Consider the following 22,361-nt stretch of genomic DNA (forward strand, 5'->3'; position numbering starts at 1 on the left):
GCTGGGCTCCATCCAGGCTGTGTGCGCTCATTCTGCTGTTGTTCGATAAGTAACATGCAATAGATACATTTGCAGCATTATTGATCGCGTCGATAATTTTCCCTGATTTCACTTTCACCTTATAATATTGTTGTAGCCAGAAACATATTAGCAGATGGCCCTGCATTACTTATGGCGACAGATAAACCCAGCTATTTGTAATTAACTGGGAACAAATCCGTATTTCCTGCTTAATATTTGCAGCAAGCCTTGCACCTATTTGCTAGCAGCGATTCATTCTTGCTCCCCCTCCTCCTCTTTATTTTTCTTCCCCTGGCAAGATCCCTCCTCCTTTCTCTCCTCCTTTCTTTTTCTCATCTGTCCTGCCAGCCAAATCACAACAGCTGTACTCATCATCGCCCGGCTGGATGCTTTTATGAGGTTACCCTGGCAGATCGAGGGGACAGGGCAGGACAGTGGGCAGCCTGGCAGCTCCCAGCTCCACCAAGGTCAATGTAAGGCGCTGTCCGCTGGAGCGTGGTGCTGAAGCCATCCATTCTGTCTGCTGTGCAGGAGGAGAACAAGGGAGTCGCTGCACCGCCTGCACATCCAGCTGACTCTCCAGCCTGTCACTCCATAGCATTGTGTCTTCTTCATCTCACCGTGGATGCCCATGCTTCTTTTCCATCCTGCTTTCATCCATAGGGCGATCTGACAGCTAATGCTATTTGTTAATCATTTCCTAGTCATCCTGCAAGGTCTCTACTACAGCCTTCCATGACACATCAGTGAAAGAGGAAAGAGAAGACAATTAGACAAGAGCAATGGAGGAAGAGCTAAAATGCCCCGTTTGTGGGTCTTTCTTTCGGGAGCCCCTGATCCTGCCCTGCTCACACAATATCTGCCTGCCCTGTGCCCGCACCATCGTAGTGCAGACCCCAGAAAGCGAGCATCTACCTCATGCCGCTCGCCCCATGTTGCTGATGGGGGCAGATTATGATTACCCCGACCACCTGGATAAGATGAGCCTGCACAGTGAGACTGACAGCGGGTACGGCTCGTACACACCAAGCCTCAAGTCCCCAAATGGAGTTAGGGTACTACCTCCAGCCCCAGCCCCATCCTTAGCTGCTTCTTCTGGGGCATCCTCCCGAGGTCTTCATGGCACCATCTGTAGTTCTTCCTCTATCACTTGCCCACAGTGCCATCGCAGTGCCTCCCTGGATGAGAGGGGGTTGCGTGGCTTCCAGCGCAACCGGCTACTGGAGACCATAGTCCAGAGATACCAACAAGAGCGCGGCGCAGTGCAGGATGCACCAGATAGCGGGGCAGCAGAGGCTTCTGGAGGGTACAATGCCACCAATGCCAGATGTCAGCTGTGTGATACCAACCCATCAGAGGCCGCAGTTATGTGCGAGCAGTGTGATGTGCTCTATTGCTCTTCTTGCCAGAAGAAATGTCACCCTACTAGAGGACCATTTGCAAAGCACAGGTTAGTGCCACCATCCCAGCTAGCGCCTTCCACCAGTACCAGCCAAAAACCAGCCGCTGCTGCGCCAGGGCCGCCCAACTTAACACGCAAGTTCCCCACCTGTGCTGATCATGAACTTGAGAACTACAGCATGTACTGCCTGAACTGCCGTACCCCCGTGTGCTACCAATGTCTGCAGGAGGGGAAGCATGCCAAGCATGAGATGAAGCCACTTGGAATTATGTGGAAGCAGCACAAGGTTAGACGTCTGCATACTCTTAGCTTTTTTTAATATAAGATGATCTATTTTGGGAAGTTTAGGTTTACACTTTGTAATGTAAAGATTTATGATATTTTTTGTTTCACCTTAAATCAGCTACTGTCCTCGGGGTTGTTCCTTTTTTCTGCGACAGTAATGTATATGTTAGTGCTCACCCAACAGGACAAAGTCAGTTTTACAAATGTGTAATTTTATGCTTTGGAGAAAAAATATATATATTTTGTTTAGTCAATTGATAGCAGCTCAGATCTTCATCTACTTCATACACCGATCACTCATAAAGACAGTTGAAGGATGAGCTAGTTTTATGAAGTCAATGCAAGGAAAGGGGAGCTGATAGTTTGGGAACACCAGCATCTGAACTTTCAAACATTGGTCACAGGGACTGGACCCGCTGAGATTCATCCATAATAATCTATATTGTAGTGTGGTAGGATGCCTATGTCAGTAAGTAGACTGCATGAAATCCATTGAGTAATGCAATCTTCTGTGATACTGCTAGGTCAGCCGGAAATGCTTGCCATATACTGTATATTTCTGCTCTTACACATCAGGTTACTAGATGGATGACATGTACGAGATTCTAGTGCAGCAAGAACAAACCAGGAGAACACAACCTTTGCACTTTACAATAATTGAACACATTAGGATATATATAATTGGTTTTGCACTTTTTGGTGTGGTGCAGCAGCCATTTTGTGCTCTTAGCCTTGTATGCAAACATAGCACATGTGAAGAACTCAGGAATATTATGTGCTACCAGGCAATAAGCTGTATTGCTCTGTCCATGGGGTCAGATGATAGGTAGGGTAGGTGGGACAGCTGCCCTGTGGACTCCAGCAACCCCATGTATCTGTTATTATGGATGATGTCTGCTTGCATTGTTGCATTAATGCTGTAGTTTTGCCTCTTTACAAATCATTAGTGAGACCGCACATGGAATATTGTAGATGATTTTGGGCACCTTAGTATTATATAGAGCAGGTGCAGAGGAGGTGGCCAAGGTAATGAAGAGTATGGATAGTTTCTACTACTGAGACAGGTTATCAACTTTGAGGTTATTGGGTTTGGAGAAAAAAGCAGCTTAAGGGCAGTCCCCGCGGGGATGAAGGAAACTCCTGCCACAGCTGTCACAGCTGTGGCAGAAGTCCGCGGCATTCTCCATTTCTTTTCAATGGGGCTAGCGCTGCTGCCGCTGGCTCCATTGAAAAGACTGGCGATATTGCGTCGTGATGCCGGGTTTTTTTCTCGCACTGCGCTGCGAGACTTTTCCTTTACTCTCGCAGCGCAGCGGAGAAAAAAACGCCAGTGGGTGTGAGCCCTTAAAGTGATTGAATTCTAATATACAAATATATAGTTGAAGGATCCAGGATTGTTCTGATGATGTTTTCACGCTCAGGCACGGGTCTATAAGGGGCATTCTCCACAACTTGATGCTTGGCTGTCATCATAGATTCTTAATTGTAAGAGCAGTAAGGTCATGGAACTCTCTGCCGTAGGACGTTGTAATGGCTGATCCACTAAACAAGTTCAAAAGGGGCCAGGATGCCTCTCTAGTCAAATCTAAAATTACAACTAATGAGTGTTAATTTTCTGCGGTGGGATGGTGATCTTTTTTTTTCTGCCATATTTGGTGTCAGGAGGTATTTTTCCACCAACGTGGGGCAATTGGCACCTGCCCTTTAGGGGGTTTTGCCTTCATCTGAGTCAACACAGTAGGATTGCAGTTCAGACTAGATGAAACTTTTTTTTACTTTATCAACTATGTAACTATATGAAATATGGCTTGCATCATTATATGTGCGCTACAGTGGTCTCTATGAAGTATATAAGTAATTAGTATAGAGGTTTTCTGTGTATTATATGTAGACCTGAGGTGAGAACAGTTTGGGATTATAACAGTAAGACCCCAGATGCTGATCGTGGTTTATTGCCATGGAGCCCTCTCTCTTTGCACAGTGCATGGTCTGATGAACATTTGCCATTGTAGGTAGGGTCTGACTTTAAATCCAGGTACTTTATCAGCAATGATCCAAAGATTTAGGCTGCTTTCAAACGGCTGAGAAAATCACGCAAGATTCGTGACACACAAATTTCATATGAATATGAAAAAAATCGTGGCATGTCCTATCTTTGGGCGTTCCCTCAGAATATATCGCTCATTGTTTTCAATGTGGCTGGAAAGCAAGGTGCACACCAGTGCAATGCAAGGTTTCCCATTGAAAACAATGGAACACACTTGCTAATCCTCCAGTGCGGCTAGAAGCCCCTGCAGCAGTTACCTGCTATTCATTATTCAAGTGACCGCTGCAGGCAATCATCACCCTCAGTGGTCATATGTGCATGTATGTGACATGAACGATGAAGCTACTGATTGGCTTCAGCAGTTACATATAACGAATAACTACTGCAGGAGTTTATTGGATGGAGCATGGGCCTGAGCGCTGATGCTATGGAACTTTTAAAAGGAGAGTATTGTTTTGTTTCTTTATAAAAATATTTGCTCCTAGATAATTTTAGAGAAATCTCAGAAAACCCCTTTAATGTGCCGTCTTTTGGTGCCGTACAAGGACTGTAACATTTTTTCCCTGTGAAATAAACATAAATAATGGCATCTAAAGAAGTGTTTTTTGTTTCCTGTTATATTATATATTCAGAAAATGGCAACTCGTGCCCTAATAGAAATGTTATATGGTGGAACCGAAAGGCACCAAATGAACCCCCTTGACTGTTCAGTTTCCAGCCAGGCTTCCATCATTTTACAGTACATTATTGGACTGACGTGTTTCTGGCATCTTAACATGCTAGTATATCACAATGGTGATGCAGGCTTTGCCACTGTGTCATTTGCTGGAGTACCAAACTGCAAAATAGAACCTGCAAATGCATATTTTTCAGGAATATGTACATCTTGTACATTACTTGTGATCTCCTCCGTTAATGTTGGTCATCATCCTAGAGATGTTCATTCATTGATTCCAACCACCTTTAAATTAGTACAATAATCAGATTCTGTCTCCTAATAACACTGATGTGTTGTACCTTAAGAGATGAGATGATCTAGAAGACAATGTTACTCCCCGTAAGACATATCAATTGGAACATACAGACAACATACTACGAGGCTCAGTATCTTCTAGTTACATTACTGTTGGTGACAACATGCCACTAGTGACCTAATTCCATTTCATGGGGCAAAGTGACTAATGATGCAAGGATGATGATTTTTATCCTTCAGATTGTGTCATGGCGCACCAGAACAGCTGCCATCTTTGCTCACCTGCTCCTATTGCTGTGTTTGATTGCCAGTCACACTCTTCTTCTTCATGCAGCAGATGCTGCATCCTTCTCACTTCCAGTTTCTTTTTTTTTTTTTTTTTAATTCTTTATTTATGTATCACCATCTTAGTCATACATTTGTGAGTTATCTTCCAAAATAAACAGTTTGCATAATATTAAGCATGACAACAGAACAGTGAAACTATTTTCTTAATTTTCTTATACCATAGTTCTACTTTCAACATTCAATTGAACTTTCAGTTGTTCTAACTTTGCTTACAACCTGTGGTTTTCCTTTATTATTCTCTGCTTGGTATTATTGTATGGTGAAATATGCGGTATTGGAAAAGGGGAGGGGGGAAGGGTTAATACCCCCTTTTGGTTTATTTTGTCCATTCTGTCCTTACTGTGTCCTATGTATTCTTTTTTCCCTTACCAGACGAGACACACTAGGGATACGGACATAGATGCAATCTGTCTGATTGGTATAGAGGGGGCGGTGAGAGGTAAGGTAGAAGGGGGGGGGGGGGGGAGGTTAGGTGAGGGGAACTAGAGCGAGAGAGAGAAAGTAGAAGGAAAGTGAGGGAACGAGATTTCTCCTGCTTTATGGGTTGATCAAGGATCTGAATTCCTCTGAGTTCTGAAACTTTATCCAGTAGTACCATGTTTTCCGGTACTTTTCTTGTGTACCTTTCAGTGCACTTCCAGTTTCTAGCCTGTGTCTATAGGGCATATACACACTTAAAGGGCAAGCGTGCATCCTGCTAATCTTTCCCCAACCTATCCCCACACAGTCCTGGCTTTATTAGGTATCCTTCCGCTAAAAAAGATGGCTGAGCAATTTGGTTTCCCCTCCTGTTAAAGCCTAATCAGTAGTTTGTGCGCTCTCCTAGTTTTCTGACTTATTCCTGGCTATTTTGACCTCTCCATCCCTGACCTCGGCCACGTTGATTGGACTCCTCTCTCTGGCGGCTGTCTGTCCTGACTCATATTGTTTATCATATTGTGTCTATTCTGCCAAGCCCCACCTCTTTTTAATGCAGGATGCCTTGACCTCAGCTAAGGGTGCTTCTTGACGGAACAATCTATCATTCCCACCCTTTATCTTCTGTGGTGTCGTACAACTGTGACTTATTCTGCGAGTAACAGCTTGGGGAGCCTGCAGCAAAGGCCCAATCCCAATTGGCGGGGTGAAAGGGAGAAAACCAAGGCTACTCCAGGCGCTGCCTTCAGACTTAGCAAAGTCAAAAAAGTGTGTGGTAAAGCAGAACCACATTCGCTTACTGACAGATTGATAGGAAGATGGGAAGGACTGAAAGGCCAGACGTTGCTTTCCTGCTAGAGAATCAAATGTGGATTCAATACCATCATATACCGTGGAATGGATGTCTAAGAGAAGGAATAAAAGGATGATGAAATATTAATGATGTGGTCTGCATCAGCAAGTACTTGGATATCAATATGATATTCCCGTCATTCTGTCTTCAGCACCGACTCCTCCAGTTTATTTCCAACAATATTTTCTGCCTGTTTTTTATACATTCCCCTTGGAGAGAAGCCTTAAGCAATCTGACTTCACTGCTGCGCTCTCTTCTGTGGATGTTGCATCATGATTATGAACTTGTTATTCAATGAAGCCATGGAAAGTATACAGACTGTTTACTAATGCAACATATAGAGAAATGCACGGATTTGTATTTATATTTGAGCTGGCCGCTCATAGATAAACATCAAGTGCTCGATCACAGAGTGCTCAGCCCCTGAATATATCTCTTGCACTTGAGTTCAAAACTTTGTGGATACTTCTTTTTTTAAGGCCCAACTTTCAGCTCCTTTCTATTTTGATTAATCTTTTGTGCGTTTGCTTACCACCATTGGAAGGAGCTAGAGATGAGCGAGCCTACTCGGCCACGCCCCTTTTTTGCCCGAGTACCGTGATTTTCGAGTACTTCCGTACTCGGGCGAAAAGATTCGAGGGGCGCCGTGGGTGAGTGGGGGGTTGCAGTGGGGAGTGGGGGGGAGAGGGAGAGAGAGAGGGCTTCCCCCTGTTCCCCGCTGCTACCCCCGCGCCGCCACGCCTACCCCCACCCCCCGGCGCCCCCCGAATCTTTTCACCCGAGTACTGAAGTACTCGAAAATCGCGGTGCTCGATCGAGTAATTACTCGAAACGAGTAGGTTCGCTCATCTCTAGAAGGAGCTCTTCAGTATAATAGTAGCATCATTTTGCTAAATGTTGTAATTAGAGTAAGATATATGATACTGAAACATGTTCTAGCATTTTAGTATCATCATTGGTTATTTTTAGAGATGAGCGAGCGTACTCGTCCGAGCTTGATACTCGTTCGAGTATTAGGGTGTTCGAGAGGCTCGTTACTCAAGACGAGCACCATGCGATGTTCGAGTTACTTTCACTTTAATCTCTGAGACATTTGCGCGCTTTTATGGCCAATAGAAAGACATGGAAGGCATTACAACTTCCTTCTGTGACGTTTCAGCCCTATACCACCCCCCTGCAGTGAGTGGCTGGGGAGATCAGGTGACACCCGAGTATTAAAATCTGCCCCACCCGCGGCTCACCAGAGATGCATTCTGACATAGATCAGGGAAAGTGCTGTCTTGCTTTAGCTGCTATAGGGAGAGCGTTAGGTGTTATATTCGTCTTGAAGAACCCCAACGGTCCTTCTTAGGGCCACATCTGACCGTGTGCAGTACTGTTGAGGCTGCTTTTAGCAGTGTTGCACAATTTTTTTTTTTTTTGTATATCGGGCGTGCAGACCATTGCGTCCTCAGTCTGCAGTCATTGTACAGAGTATAGGGGCAGTACTGGTGAGGCAGGGACAGTGGGAAAGGTGAAAGAGATATACTGTCTATATAAGCAGTGGGCTTTTTCAAAAAAATTGGGGAAAAATACTATATTTGGGCTGCCTGTGACCGTCTTCAGTTTACTGCGTGTCTGCTGGGGGTAGTAGTCCTAATTAATACGCAGCTAAGCGCTACAGCAGGCTTGCGCAAAATTGTTTCCTGGCTCTGCTGTCTCTGTTACATCACCGCCGTCATAGCGCCAGAGGGAAACAGTATACATAATATACGCTGCATACAGTATCTGTCTGGTGTTTCAGCTCACCATTTTAAAAAATTGAAGCAAAATACTTAAGGCCTACCACTGCCCTTTGGCCACTTGACTGCTTCTGCACTGTGAATTCCACTAGCTCAGTCATACGCACCTATGTCTCACTACAGGCATGTGCAAAATTGTTTCCTGGCTCTGCTGTGCCCGTTACATCACCGCCGTCATAGCACCAGAGGGAAACAGTATACATAATATACGCTGCATACAGTATCTGTCTGGTGTTTCAGCTCACCATTTAAAAAAATTGAAGCAAAATACTTAAGGCCTACCACTGCCCTTTGGCCACTTGACTGCTCCTGCGCTGTGAATTCCACTAGCTCAGTCATACGCACCTATGTCTCACTACAGGCGTGCGCAAAATTGTTTCCTGGCTCTGCTGTGCCCGTTACATCACCGCCGTCATAGCGCCAGAGGGAAACAGTATATATAATATACGCTGCATACAGTATCTGTCTGGTGTTTCAGCTCACCATTTAAAAAAATTGAAGCAAAAAAAATTAAGGCCTACCACTGCCCTTTGGCCACTTGACTGCTTCTGCGCTGTGAATTCCACTAGCTCAGTCATACGCACCTACATCTCACTACAGGCGTGTGCAAAATTGTTTCCTGGCTCTGCTGTGCCCGTTACATCACCGCCGTCATAGCGCCAGAGGGAAACAGTATACATAATATACGCTGCATACAGTATCTGTCTGGTGTTTCAGCTCACCATTTTAAAAAATTGAAGCAAAATACTTAAGGCCTCCACTGCCCTTTGGCCACTTGACTGCTTCTGCGCTGTGAATTCCACTAGCTCAGTCATACGCACCTACGTCTCACTACAGGCATGTGCAAAATTGTTTCCTGGCTCTGCTGTGCCCGTTACATCACCGCCGTCATAGCACCAGAGGGAAACAGTATACATAATATACGCTGCATACAGTATCTGTCTGGTGTTTCAGCTCACCATTTAAAAAAATTGAAGCAAAATACTTAAGGCCTACCACTGCCCTTTGGCCACTTGACTGCTCCTGCGCTGTGAATTCCACTAGCTCAGTCATACGCACCTACGTCTCACTACAGGCATGTGCAAAATTGTTTCCTGGCTCTGCTGTGCCCGTTACATCACCGCCGTAATAGCACCAGAGGGAAACAGTATACATAATATACGCTGCATACAGTATCTGTCTGGTGTTTCAGCTCACCATTTAAAAAAATTGAAGCAAAATACTTAAGGCCTACCACTGCCCTTTGGCCACTTGACTGCTCCTGCGCTGTGAATTCCACTAGCTCAGTCATACGCACCTATGTCTCACTACAGGCGTGCGCAAAATTGTTTCCTGGCTCTGCTGTGCCCGTTACATCACCGCCGTCATAGCGCCAGAGGGAAACAGTATATATAATATACGCTGCATACAGTATCTGTCTGGTGTTTCAGCTCACCATTTAAAAAAATTGAAGCAAAAAAAATTAAGGCCTACCACTGCCCTTTGGCCACTTGACTGCTACTGCGCTGTGAATTCCACTAGCTCAGTCATACGCACCTACATCTCACTACAGGCGTGTGCAAAATTGTTTCCTGGCTCTGCTGTGCCCGTTACATCACCGCCGTCATAGCGCCAGAGGGAAACAGTATACATAATATACGCTGCATACAGTATCTGTCTGGTGTTTCAGCTCACCATTTAAAAAAATTGAAGCAAAATACTTAAGGCCTCCACTGCCCTTTGGCCACTTGACTGCTTCTGCGCTGTGAATTCCACTAGCTTAGTCATACGCACCTACGTCTCACTACAGGCGTGCGCAAAATTGTTTCCTGGCTCTGCTGTGCCCGTTACATCACCGCTGTCATAGCGCCAGAGGGAAACAGTATACATAATATACGCTGCATACAGTATCTGTCTGGTGTTTCAGCTCACCCTTTAAAAAAATTGAAGAAAATACTTAAGGCCTACCACTGCCCTTTGGCCACTTGTCTGCTTCTGCACTGTGAATTCCACTAGCTCAGTCATACGCAACTACGTCTCACTACAGGCGTGCGCAAAATTGTTTCCTGGCTCTGCTGTGCGTTCCGTAAGCGAAGTCAGCCTTCAGCCACAGGCCAATAAGCGGCACATTTAATTACAGTGTTCTGTTTCTGCTCTACTCGTAATACACCATGCTGAGGGGTAGGGGTAGGCCTAGAGGACATGGACGCGGGCGAGGACGCGGAAGCTCAAGTCAGGGTGTGGGCACAGGCCGAGCTCCTGATCCAGGTGTATCGCAGCCGACTGCTGCGGGATTAGGAGAGAGGCAAGTTTCAGGGGTCCCCAGATTCATCTCACAATTAATGGGTCCACGCGGTAGACCTTTATTAGAAACTGAGCAGTGTGAGCAGGTCCTGTCGTGGATGGCAGAAAGTGCATCCAGCAATCTATCGACCACCCAGTCTTCTACACCGTCCACAGCTGCAACTCTGAATCCTCTGGCTGCTGCTCCTCCTTCCTCCCAGCCTCCTCACTCCATTACAATGACACATTCTGAGGAGCAGGCAGACTCCCAGGAACTGTTCTCGGGCCCCTGCCCAGATTGGGCAGCAATGGTTCCTCTCCCACCAGAGGAGTTTGTCGTGACCGATGCCCAACCTTTGGAAAGTTCCCGGGGTCCGGGGGATAAGGCTGGGGACTTCCGGCAACTGTCTCAAGAGCTTTCACTGGGTGAGGAGGACGATGACGATGAGACACAGTTGTCTATCAGTGAGGTAGAAGTAAGGGCAGTAAGTCCGAGGGAGGAGCGCACAGAGGATTCGGAGGAAGAGCAGCTGGACGATAAGGGGACTGACCCCACCTGGTTTGCTAAGCCTACTGAGGACAGGTCTTCAGAGGGGGAGGCAAGTGCAGCAGCAGGGCAGGTTGGAAGAGGCAGTGCGGTGGCCAGGGGTAGAGGCAGGGCCAGAACGAATAATCCACCAACTGTTTCCAAAAGCGCCCCCTCGCGCCATGCCACCCTGCAGAGGCTGAGGTGCTCAAAGGTGTGGCAGTTTTTCACTGAGAGTGCAGACGACCAACGAACTGTGGTGTGCAAGGTTTGTCGCGCCAAGATCAGCCGGGGAGCCAACAAAACCAGCCTCACCACCACCAGCATGCGCAGGCATATGATGGCCAAGCACCCCACAAGGTGGGACGAAGGCCGTTCACCGCCTCCGGTTTGCACCACTGCCTCCCCCTGTGCCCCAACCTGCCACTGAGATCCAACCCCCCTCTCAGGACACAGGCACTACCGTCTCCCGGCCTGCACCCACACCCTCACCTCCGCTGTCCTCGGCCCCATCCAGCAATGTCTCTCAGCGTAGCATCCAGCCGTCGATAGCGCAACTGTTTGAGCGCAAGCGCAAGTACGCAGCCACGCACCCGCACGCTCAAGCATTAAACGTGCACATAGCCAAATTGATCAGCCTGGAGATGCTGCCGTATAGGCTTGTGGAAACGGAGGCTTTCAAAAACATGATGGCGGCGGCAGCCCTGCGCTACTCGGTTCCCAGTCGCCACTACTTTTCCTTTTGTGACGTCCCAGCTCTGCACGACCACGTCTCCCGCAACATTGTACGCGCCCTCACCAACGCGGTTACTGCCAAGGTCCACTTAACAACGGACACGTGGACAAGCACAGGCGGGCAAGGCCACTATATCTCCCTGACGGCGCATTGGGTGAATTTAGTGGAGGCTGGGACCGAGTCAGAGCCTGGGACCGCTCACGTCCTACCCACCCCCAGAATTGCAGGCCCCAGCTCGGTGCTGGTATCTGCGGCGGTGTATGCTTTCTCCACTAAACCACCCTCCTCCTCCTCCTCCTTCTCCTACGCAACCTCTGTCTCGCAATCAAGATGTGTCAGCAGCAGCACGTCACCAGCAGTCGGTGTCGCGCGGCGTGGCAGCACAGTGGTGGGCAAGCGTCAGCAGGCTGTGCTGAAACTACTCAGCTTAGGAGAGAAGAGGCACATGGCCCACGAACTGCTGCAGGGTCTGACAGAGCAGACCGACCGCTGGCTTTCGCCACTGAGCCTCCAACCGGGCATGGTCGTGTGTGACAATAGCCGTAACCTGGTGGCGGCTCTGCAGCTCGGCAGCCTCACGCACGTGCCATGCATGGCCCCCGTCTTTAATTTGGTGGTTCAGCGCTTTCTGAAAAGCTACCCACGCTTGTCAGACCTGCTCGGAAAGGTGCGCCGGCTCTGCGCACATTTCTGCAAGTCCAAGACGGACGCTGCCACCCTTCGGACCCTGCAACATCGGTTTAATCTGTCAGTGCACCGACTGCTGTGCGACGTGCTCACACGGTGGAACTCTACGCTCCACATGTTGGCCAGGCTCTATGAGCAGCCTAGAGCTATAGTGGAATACCAACTCCAACATGGGCGGCGTAGTGGGAGTCAGCCTCCTCAATTCTTTACAGAAGAGTGGGCCTTGTTGGCAGACATCTGCCAGGTCCTTGGAAACTTTGAGGAGTCTACCCAGATGGTGAGCGGCGATGCTGCAATTATTAGCGTCACCATTCCTCTGCTATGCCTCTTGAGAAGTTCCCTGCAAAGCATAAAGGCAGATGCTTTGCGCTCGGAAACGGAGGCGGGGGAAGACAGTATGTCGCTGGATAGTCAGAGAACCCTCATGTCTATATCTCAGTTCGTTGAGGAGGAGGAGGAGGGGGAGGAGCATGAGGAGGAGGGGGAAGAGACAGCTTGGCCCACTGCTGAGGGTACCCATGCTGCTTGCCTGTCATCCTTTCAGCGTGTATGGCCTGAGGAGGAGGAGGAGGAGGATCCTGAAAGTGATCTTCCTAGTGAGGACAGCCATGTGTGGCGTACAGGTACCCTGGCACACATGGCTGACTTCATGTTAGGATGCCTTTCTCGCGTTACACGCATTCTGGCCACTACGGATTACTGGGTATACACACTGCTCGACCCACAGTATAAGGAGAACCTTTCCACTCTCATACCCGAAGAGGAAAGGGGTTTGAGAGTGATGCTATACCACAGGACCCTGGCGGACAAACTGATGGTAAAATTCCCATCTGCAGCGCTAGTGGCAGAAGGCGCAGTTCCGAGGGCCAGGTAGCAGGGGAGGCGCGGAGATCAGGCAGCATGTACAGCACAGGCAGGGAAACACTCTCCAAGGCCTTTGACTGCTTTATGGCCCCCCAGCAAGACTGTGTCACCGCTCCCCAATCAAGGCTGAGTCGGCGGGAGCACTGTAAAAGGATGGTGAGGGAGTACGTAGCCGATCGCACGACTGTCCTCCGCGACGCCTATGCCCCCTACAACTACTGGGTGCCGAAGCTGGACACGTGGCCTGAACTCGCGCTGTATGCCCTGGAGGTGCTTGCTTTCCCTGCGGCTAGCGTCTTGTCAGAGAGGGTGTTTAGTGCGGCTGGGGGAATCATCACGGATAAGCGTACCCGCCTGTCAACAGACAGTGCCAACAGGCTTACACTCATAAAGATGAACAAAGCCTCGATTTCCCCAGACTTCTCTTCTCTACCAGCGGACAGCAGCGGTACCTAAACAATACATAGGCTGCACCCACGGATGGAAGCATCGTTCTCTATCACCATCAAAAACGGGGACCTTTTAGCTTCATCAATCTGTGTATTATATTCATCCTCCTCCTCCTGCTCCTCCTCCTGAAACCTCCCGTAATCACGCGGAATGGGCAATTTTTCTTAGGCCCACAAGGCTCAGTCATATTACTTTAGTAAACAATGTTTATACGTTTCAATTCTCATTAAAGCATTGAAACTTGCACCTGAACCAATTTTTATTTCAACTGGGTTGCCTACAGGCCTAGTTACAAATTAAGCCACATTAAGCAAAGCGATTAATGGGTTTCACCTGCCCTCTTAGTTGGGCATGGGCAATTTTTCTGAGGTACATTAGTACTGTTGGTGCGCCAATTTTTTTGGGCCCTCGCCTACAGTGTAATCCTACTAATTTTTATGGGCTTCGCCTGCACTCATGGTACAGCAAGGTGTGTGGGGTTGGCCTACACTTTTGCTACATAAATGTAACTGGGGCCTTGTCTATACTGCAACTACTGAAATGTGAAAGAGACTGTTATCTCCCTAAACTGCTGCAACGGGAATGTTACTGTGGCCTGTTTTGACTGCTACTACTACTGAAATGGAACTAATACTGTGCTCCCCCTATACTGCTGCTTCGGAACTGTTATTGGGGCCTGTCTTGACTGCTACTATTATTAAAATGGAACTAAGACTGTGCTCCCCCTATACTGCTGCTAGTGATATGTTACTGGGGCCTGTCTGGACTGCTACTACTACTGAAATGGAACTAATACTGTGCTCCCCCTATAATGCTGCTAGTGATATGTTACTGGGGCCTGTCCCTAATGCTACCGCTGAAATGTTACTAATTCTGGGCTCTACCTATACCGCTGCTAATGCTATGTCACTGGGGTGTGGAAACGGAGGCTTCCCAAAGACATGATGGTGGCGAGGCCATTTCCCACCAATGCGGTTACTGTTAGGGCGCATATAACCACGGACACGTGGAGAGGACACGTAGTGCCTCAAAAACATCCCCGTCTTCCTCCAACAATGAAAACATTCTTGGCAAATACCTTTGCATTGGTCTGTCTGGTGGCAGTCCAAGAATTTCACCTTTACCGACACACAAGAGAGCCCCCCACCCCACAATCCCCCCGCCACGGCCCACTTAATCCTGGCCACATTCCGAAAACCAACTAAATAAAACCGCGCTACTAGGTCCGCAGTCGCCACCACATTCCCACCAATGCGGTTACTGTTAAGGTACATATTACCAGTCTGACTGGGGCATGCACTGTGAGCCGAAGCACACCTTTATTGTATGTGACGTTAGCTCTGCTGAGCAGGGCACTGCAATGGGATACATTTATGTACCGCCGATGGGTTCCAGGGAGCCACCCATGCTGTGGGTCCACAGGGACTTCACATTAGGGATTTGTACCTGCCAGTGTCTATGTATTAAAAGCCCCGGTCAGACTGGGGCATGCAGTGTGGGCCGAAGACCACCTGCATTTAATCGGAAGTTACGTCAGCTATGATGGGCAATGCAATGGGATATATTTATGTACCGCCGGTGGCTTCCTGGGACCCACCCATGCTGTCGGTCCACACAGAGTTGTAACTGCATGTGTTTGCTTATAAAGAACCCCAGTCTGACTGGGGCATGCAGTGTGGGCCAAAGCCCACCTGCATTAAACCTGACGTTACCTCTGCTGTGCTGGGCACTGCAATGGGATTTATTTATGTACTGCCGGTGGGTTCCAGGGAGCCACCCATGCTGTGGGTCCACACGGACTTCACAATAGGGAGTTGTACCTGCCTGTGTCTATGAATTAAAAACCCCGGTCAGGTTGGGCCATGCAGTGTGGGCCGAAGCCCACCTGCATTTAATCTGACGTTAGCTTTGCTGTCCAGGGTACTGCAATGAGATTTATTTATGTACCGCCGGTGGCTTCCTGGGACCCAACCATGCTGTCGGTCCACACGGAGTTGTAACTGCATGTGTCCACTTCTAAAGTACCCCAGTCTGACTGGGGCATGCAGTGTGGGCCGAAGCCCACCTGCATTAAACCTGACGTTACCTCAGCTGTGCTGGGCACTGCAATGGGATTTATTTATGTACCGCCGGTGGGTTCCAGGGAGCCACCCATGCTGTGGGTCCACATGGACTTCACAATAGGGAGTTGTACCTGCCTGTCTCTACTTATAAAAAACCCCAGTGTGACTGGGGCATGCAGTGTGGGCCAAAGCCCACCTGCATTTAATCTGACGTTAGCTCTGCTTTCCAGGGCACTGCAATGGGATACATTTATGTACAGCCGGTGGGTTCCAGGGAGCCACCCATGCTGTGGGTGCACACGGAATTCCCATTGCGGAGTTGTACCTGCCTGTGACTATTTATAAAAAAACCCGGTCTGACTGGGGCATGCAGACACCTTGACAGAATGAATAGTGTGTGGCACATGGGTTCCCCATTGCTATGCCCACGTGTGCAGCTCCTGATGGAGGTGGCACAGGATTGGATTTCTCATTGCTTCTGTACAGCATTGTGGGCTATCGCCCTTTTAAAGAGGGTCGCTGCCTGGCCCTGCCAACCCTCTGCAGTGTGCGCCTCCGCAGAGACACTTATGAAGAGACATGAGGGTGGTGTGGCTATGAGGCCAGCGTGTGGCATGAGGGCAGCTGAAGGCTGCGCAGGGACACTTTGGTGTGCGCTGTTGACACTGGGTCGTGCGGGGGGGTTGGGCAGCATGTAACCCAGGAGAAGTGGCAGCGGAGTGTCATGCAGGCAGTGATTGTGCTTTGTTGGAGGTAGTGTGGTGCTTAGCTAAGATATGCCTTGCTAATGAGGGTTTTTCAGAAGTAAAAATTGTTGGGAGGGGGGGGCCACTCTTGCCGCTATTGTGGCTTAATAGTGGGACCTGGGAACTTGAGATGCAGCCCAACATATAGCCCCTCGCCTGCCCTATCCGTTTCTGTGTCGTTCCCATCACTTTCTTGAATTTCCCAGATTTTCACAAATGAAAACCTTAGCGAGCATCGGCGATATACAAAAATGCTCGGGTCGCCCATTGACTTCAATGGGGTTCGTTACTCGAAACGAACCCTTGAGCATCGTGGAAAGTACGTCTCGAGTAACGAGCACCCGAGCATTTTGGTGCTCGCTCATCTCTAGTTATTTTACTTAGTCATTCAGTGAGGAATGTGGAAAGCTTCAGTAACAAGTCATTCTCGATTGAAACACTCTTATTGAACGGGTTTAATCTTATTACATTAATAATTATGCAAGACAAAGGACTAAACAGCCATAGCATTTACACCATTGACAGGTGAAATTAAAAAGGTTGATTATCTTGTGACAACAGCGCCCGTCAATTCACAGGATATACTAGGTGGTAGGTGGGCAATCAGTTCTTGAAGTTGACGTAGTGGAAACATGACAAATGGCCAAACATAAGAATGTAAGCAACATTAACAAGAGCTAATTGTGATTTGTTAGATGACAGAGTCAGAACATCTTCAAAACATCAGGTCCTATGGGGTGTCCCTGGTATGCAGTGGTTGATAATGATGATTATCCCGTTCAGTTGAGGCCAACTGTGACGAGCATCAATGTTGTTTCTGGAGAATTAGCTTGCATGATATGTCCAAAGTATAAGAACCATTGTTTGGTGATTTTCGCCCTGTAGTGATATTTTTGATTTGATACGCTCTAGGACCATCTTTTGTTGGTTACCATTGCTGACAAAGGTATATGCATGTAGTGGTTAGTACCTACCAAAAGTACCGACCATGGTATGCGCATGCAGTGCTGAGTGTCTACTAAAAGTGCTCCAAGGAAGGATGACCAGTGATCTTGTGACAGGGTCAGAATTCATTAGTGGGCCTGAGAAGTGAAGTCTAGCCTGTATGGTCGAATCTCACAAAGCTGCTACTGTAGCACAAAATGCTGAAATAATATATGTTAGCTATGATAGGTGTCAGAGAACACAGTGTGCTGCATGTAAGACTGCATAACCACAGACCAGTTAGAGTGCCCTTGCTGACCTCTTTCCATTGCCAAAAGTGCCTACAATGGGCACATAAGCATTAGAACTGGACCATGGAGCAATGAAAGAAGTTGACGTGGTCTGATGAATCAAGTTTTCTGTACAACATTTGGAAGGCGCTATGTGTGTATTAAAGGAAAAAGGCAAGCTGAAGCTGCCAGAAGTAATCTGATGCTCTGGGCAGTGTTCTGTTTGAAACCTTAGGTCTCAGCATTCATGTGGACGATACTTTGACATGTACCACCTACTTAAACATTGGATCAGATCAAGTACATCCCTTCATGGCAACAGTATTTCCTAATGGCAATGGCCTCTTTCAGCAGGATAATGCACCCTGCAACAGTGACAAAACTATTTAGGATTCAATCAAGAAACATGTCAAAAAGTTCATGGTGTTGACTTGGCCTCCAGATTACCCAGATCTCAATCCAATCAAGAAGTTTTGTGGAGTCCAAGCCTCGACAGGTGGCACAAGGTTTTAATGTTGTGGCTGATTACTGTACATAATCGTTGATGTGACAACCAGTAAGGCTATATAAATGCTAAAAGGATTTGCACTGAAAGCACTGGCCCTTTAACAAATAATATAGGAGAAATCATAGAAGATGATGAGGGGAAGGGGAATCTAATAAATAGTTTTTTCTCCAGTGTATTCACTAAGGAAAAAGAAATGCCACATGAGATGCATGGGCATAAAACGAACCCCCTGCTAAATATCACCTGCCAAATGCAGGAAGAAGTGCATAGCCGGCTAAAAAAGAATTAAATCGACAAATCGCCAGGCCCAGATGGAATACACCCAAGGATTCTAAGGAAACGTAGTGACGTGATAGATAGACATGAAAGATTTCTTATTTAGGGACTCTATTGAGACCGGAGTTGTATCACTGGATTGGCGTATTGCTAATGTCTCACTTCAATAATTGAAAAAGTTATCTAGGGGTTTCTGAGGGATGCCATCCTGGAATACTTTACAGAACAAAAACGGTGTAACTCCTCATCAGCATGGGCTCATCAGGAGTCGATCATGTCAGACCAATTTGATCAGCTTCTAATAGGTTAATATATAAAATGAGACAGCTCGGTGTAGGTGAAAACTTGTGTAGCTGGGTAAAGAACTGTCTTGGATACAGAAAGCAGAGGGTGGTAATAAATAGATCGTACTCTGATTGGGCCACCGTTGCTATTGTGGTGCCACAGGGTTCAGTATTTGGCCCCATTCTGTTCAATATATTTATCAATGACCTGATAGAGGGACTGCACAGTAAAATATTGATATTTGCAGAAGATACGAAAATATACAAGATAATTAATACAACCGAGGACAATATACAGCTGCAAATGGACCTAGATACGCTGGGCGTAGAAAAATGGCAAATGAAGTTTAATATTGATAAATGTAAGGTTATGCACATGGGCAGGAGAAATGGATGTCACCGATGTACACTAAATGGGGTACTGCTAGGGAAAAGTGATATGGAAAAAGACCTGGGAGTACTAGTTGACTGTATACTTAACTGGAGCAATCAATGCCAGTCAGCTGCTGCAAAAGCAAATAAAGTCTTGGGGGGCATTAAAAGAGGAAAAAGGGCGAGGGACGAGAACATTATTCTTCCACTATATCAGTAGAAGGTTTCATCACCAACATAGAAGAGGCTTCTTTACTGTAAGAGCAGTGAGACTGTGAAACTCTCTGCCTGAGGACGTGGTGATAGCAAAATCAATAGAGGAGTTTAAGAGAGGACTAGATGTCTTTTTAGAGCGTTATGATATTACAGAAAATAAACATTAAATAATCAGCAGGATTGTTGATCTGGGTCTTGGTAGTCAGGTAGGAGTTGATCCAGGGATTATTCTGAATTTTTTCCCCCAAATAGGCTAAATTGGCTTCTGCTCATTGGGTTTTTTTGCCTTCCTCTGGATCAACAAGGGAGGTGGAAACAGGTTGAACTAGATGGACATTGTCTTCTTTCAGCCTAACATACTATGTTACTATGTTAAATCCCGTTTCCTGTTGCTCCTATGCAAAAATGGCTGAGTTTGGAGTGTTCAATGCCACAGTCATACAGATCTGTATTTCACACTGTAAGGCCACTCTCGCACACAGTGTTAGTAAAATGCCGCATTTTACCGCGATTTTGATCAGTGTGTGTTCAAAGCACTTTTTAATGCGCCCTATCATTCTATCATTGTAATGAGTGATGGGGTGCTTTAAAAAAACACAGAACGCACAAAAATAGAGCAGACAGCACTTGAAAATTGCGTATGATTGCAGGTCTGTGAGGCAACATTGAAATCAATGAAAGCGTTGTACCGTGATTAGCGCAGCATTCAGAACACCAGACTAATAGCAGTAAAAAGTGCCGGTGTGAGAGTGGTCCTAAGTACCATATTCTATCATGGAAGCAGGATGTCCATGATAGAATATGTCACACCTGTGTTGGGGTCAGTTCAGGGTTTCTGTATTTACGTTTCATTTTTGGAGGAGAGAAACTGAAATAAAGTAGAAAAAAATTGATAGTTTTTTTCTTGATTTCAATGGGGTCTCAAAAAAACGAACAGCAAATGGAACGGCTTCCGTTTGCTTCCATTCCATCAGGTTTCTTGGGTTTTTTGGACAGAAAAATAATGCTGCAGACTGCGCTATTTTCTCGTCCAAGTAAACAGAAATCTAACAAAACGGAAGCCCTAAAGCAGGTATGAAGGCAGGATTATTTTCACAGTTTTCTACTTTTAAACTTGCAGAATTGAGAATGAAGCTTCGGCAATTCATAAGGTTACTCACCTTTTTATGAAAGCTAAATATATGTAATGTAGCTCTGCTAAACAGTCAACAAATGGTTTACAGTTTGCCAATATTGAATTTATTTTTTACTGTTGGTCATTAGTGGAACATTTATGGCCTTTTCGTTAATAGAAATATCTCATTAATCATTGCTAATATGGCCTCTATGCAGTGATAACAAAACGGCATACAATGCAATTAGAAGAGCACGTACACTGGTTCTATATAGCTGAATGTGTGGCCTCCCAGAACCCTGTCATTTAACGCTGAATGGCATAGAATCCATACCAATATTATAAATGTGAAAGTAACTCTGTCTGTCTGTCTGTCTGTTTGATACCTTTTCAGGGCTAAATCGCTGAAGTGATCTTGAGGACATAAGCTATGTTTTATCCCAAAAATGTAAAGTTTTCTAGGAAGCGCAACAACAGATTTATTTGGTGATGAGCAGGCGCACCTCTGTTTTGGCGCCATGCGGCGAGGTGGAAGGAAGGGGGGTGCACATCATAACAAACGAGCAAATACACGAGGGCAGACATTGTTGCCGGAACGTATGTGATTATTATGCTAGCAGGGATACCCAGCGTTGCCCAAGATTAAAACTTGAACGAAAGACACATTAACATGAATTGATATTTTAAAGCAAATCTGTGTTGCCTATAGCAACCAATCACAGTGTAGATTTTATTTTACCTCACAAACACACAGATTTTGCCTTACAACTTGAACGAAAGACATTAACAGGGATTGAGATTTTAAAGAAAATCTGTGCTGCCCATAGCAACCAATCACAGTGCAGCTTTAATTTTACCTCAAAAGTATAGGAAATACCAACCAGTCACAACGCAGCTTTTATTTTACCTCACCTGTGTAAGAAATAGTTTCTTTTTGATAGTCGATTTGTCATCCAGAGCAGTCTCAGTCCGGTCAGACTTTAGATCATGAGCGTCACACATCTTAGAGCTACAGAGACACTGGAGCAATCTCAGGTTTGCTGCACCCTAGATGCTGACCATCATGCGTCTCTCAGAGCTAGAGATACATTGGAACAATGTCAGGTCCGCAAAACTTTATCTGCTGACTGTCACGCATCTTTTAGAGCTACACAGATATTGGAGCAATCTCAGGGCCGCCGGACCTTAGATGCTGAGCGTTACACATGACTTGGAGCTGCCGAGACCCAAGAGAAAATTTGGGCTTATCAGATTTTAGATGCTGAGCATCACGCATCTCTGACAGCTGCAGAGACGCTTCAAGACTCACGAAGACAGCGTGTTTTATTTGCTGAACAACAGTCAGAAAGGAGACGTGCGTTTGTACGTAGCACTTGAGAGCCTTTTAATGATGCCATATTTCATTATAACCCATTGATTGACTATGTTAATCATCAATTAGTAATCATAGGGAGAATGAATTGAACAACTCACCTCGTACCCTGTAGAGTTCCTTAACTCTTTGAAATTGTCAGGAGTGCTTTCCCACAAGCTGAGGTTAAAGGCCCATTTACACGATCATTTGAACGATAATCATTGCATCTAAACGTGCGGCCATCGTGCACTTTTCGTGCACTGCTAGCTGATCGTTAAATTCTGGTCAACCTAAAAATCTTATCAGGTCTTATCAGGACAACACGCTGAGTTCTCCACGGGTAGTGCTGATAGCATTGTTTCCTGTCGGAGAACAAAGCAGCTGAATGGAGATAACAGCCCTGGCTATTAACTGCATTCAGCTAAAGGTTTCATTTGCACGCTAATAAGCTATTAAGTAGCTGAGTAGCTACTTAATAGTTTATGCAAAATGATCGCTCAAAGCTGCCACTCAAACTGTCTTTGAGCGTTCATTACTCCGTGTAAATGGGCCTTAAAAGTTG

At 46.6% G+C, this 22,361-nt stretch overlaps 1 protein-coding gene across 1 annotated transcript in view; it reads left to right on the plus strand.

Moving 5' to 3' along the window:
* Positions 1-803: 803 nt before the first annotated feature.
* Positions 804-22,361, plus strand: part of TRIM67 (tripartite motif containing 67) — a 177,355-nt gene continuing 155,797 nt past the window's right edge. Inside the window, exon 1 of the mRNA XM_066594880.1 lies at positions 804-1,709. Coding sequence (XP_066450977.1) covers positions 804-1,709 — 906 coding nt within the window. The remainder of the gene's footprint in view (positions 1,710-22,361) is intronic.

Source organism: Eleutherodactylus coqui, chromosome 3 (assembly GCF_035609145.1).
Source record: "Eleutherodactylus coqui strain aEleCoq1 chromosome 3, aEleCoq1.hap1, whole genome shotgun sequence".
Classification (NCBI taxonomy): Eukaryota; Metazoa; Chordata; class Amphibia; order Anura; family Eleutherodactylidae; genus Eleutherodactylus; species Eleutherodactylus coqui.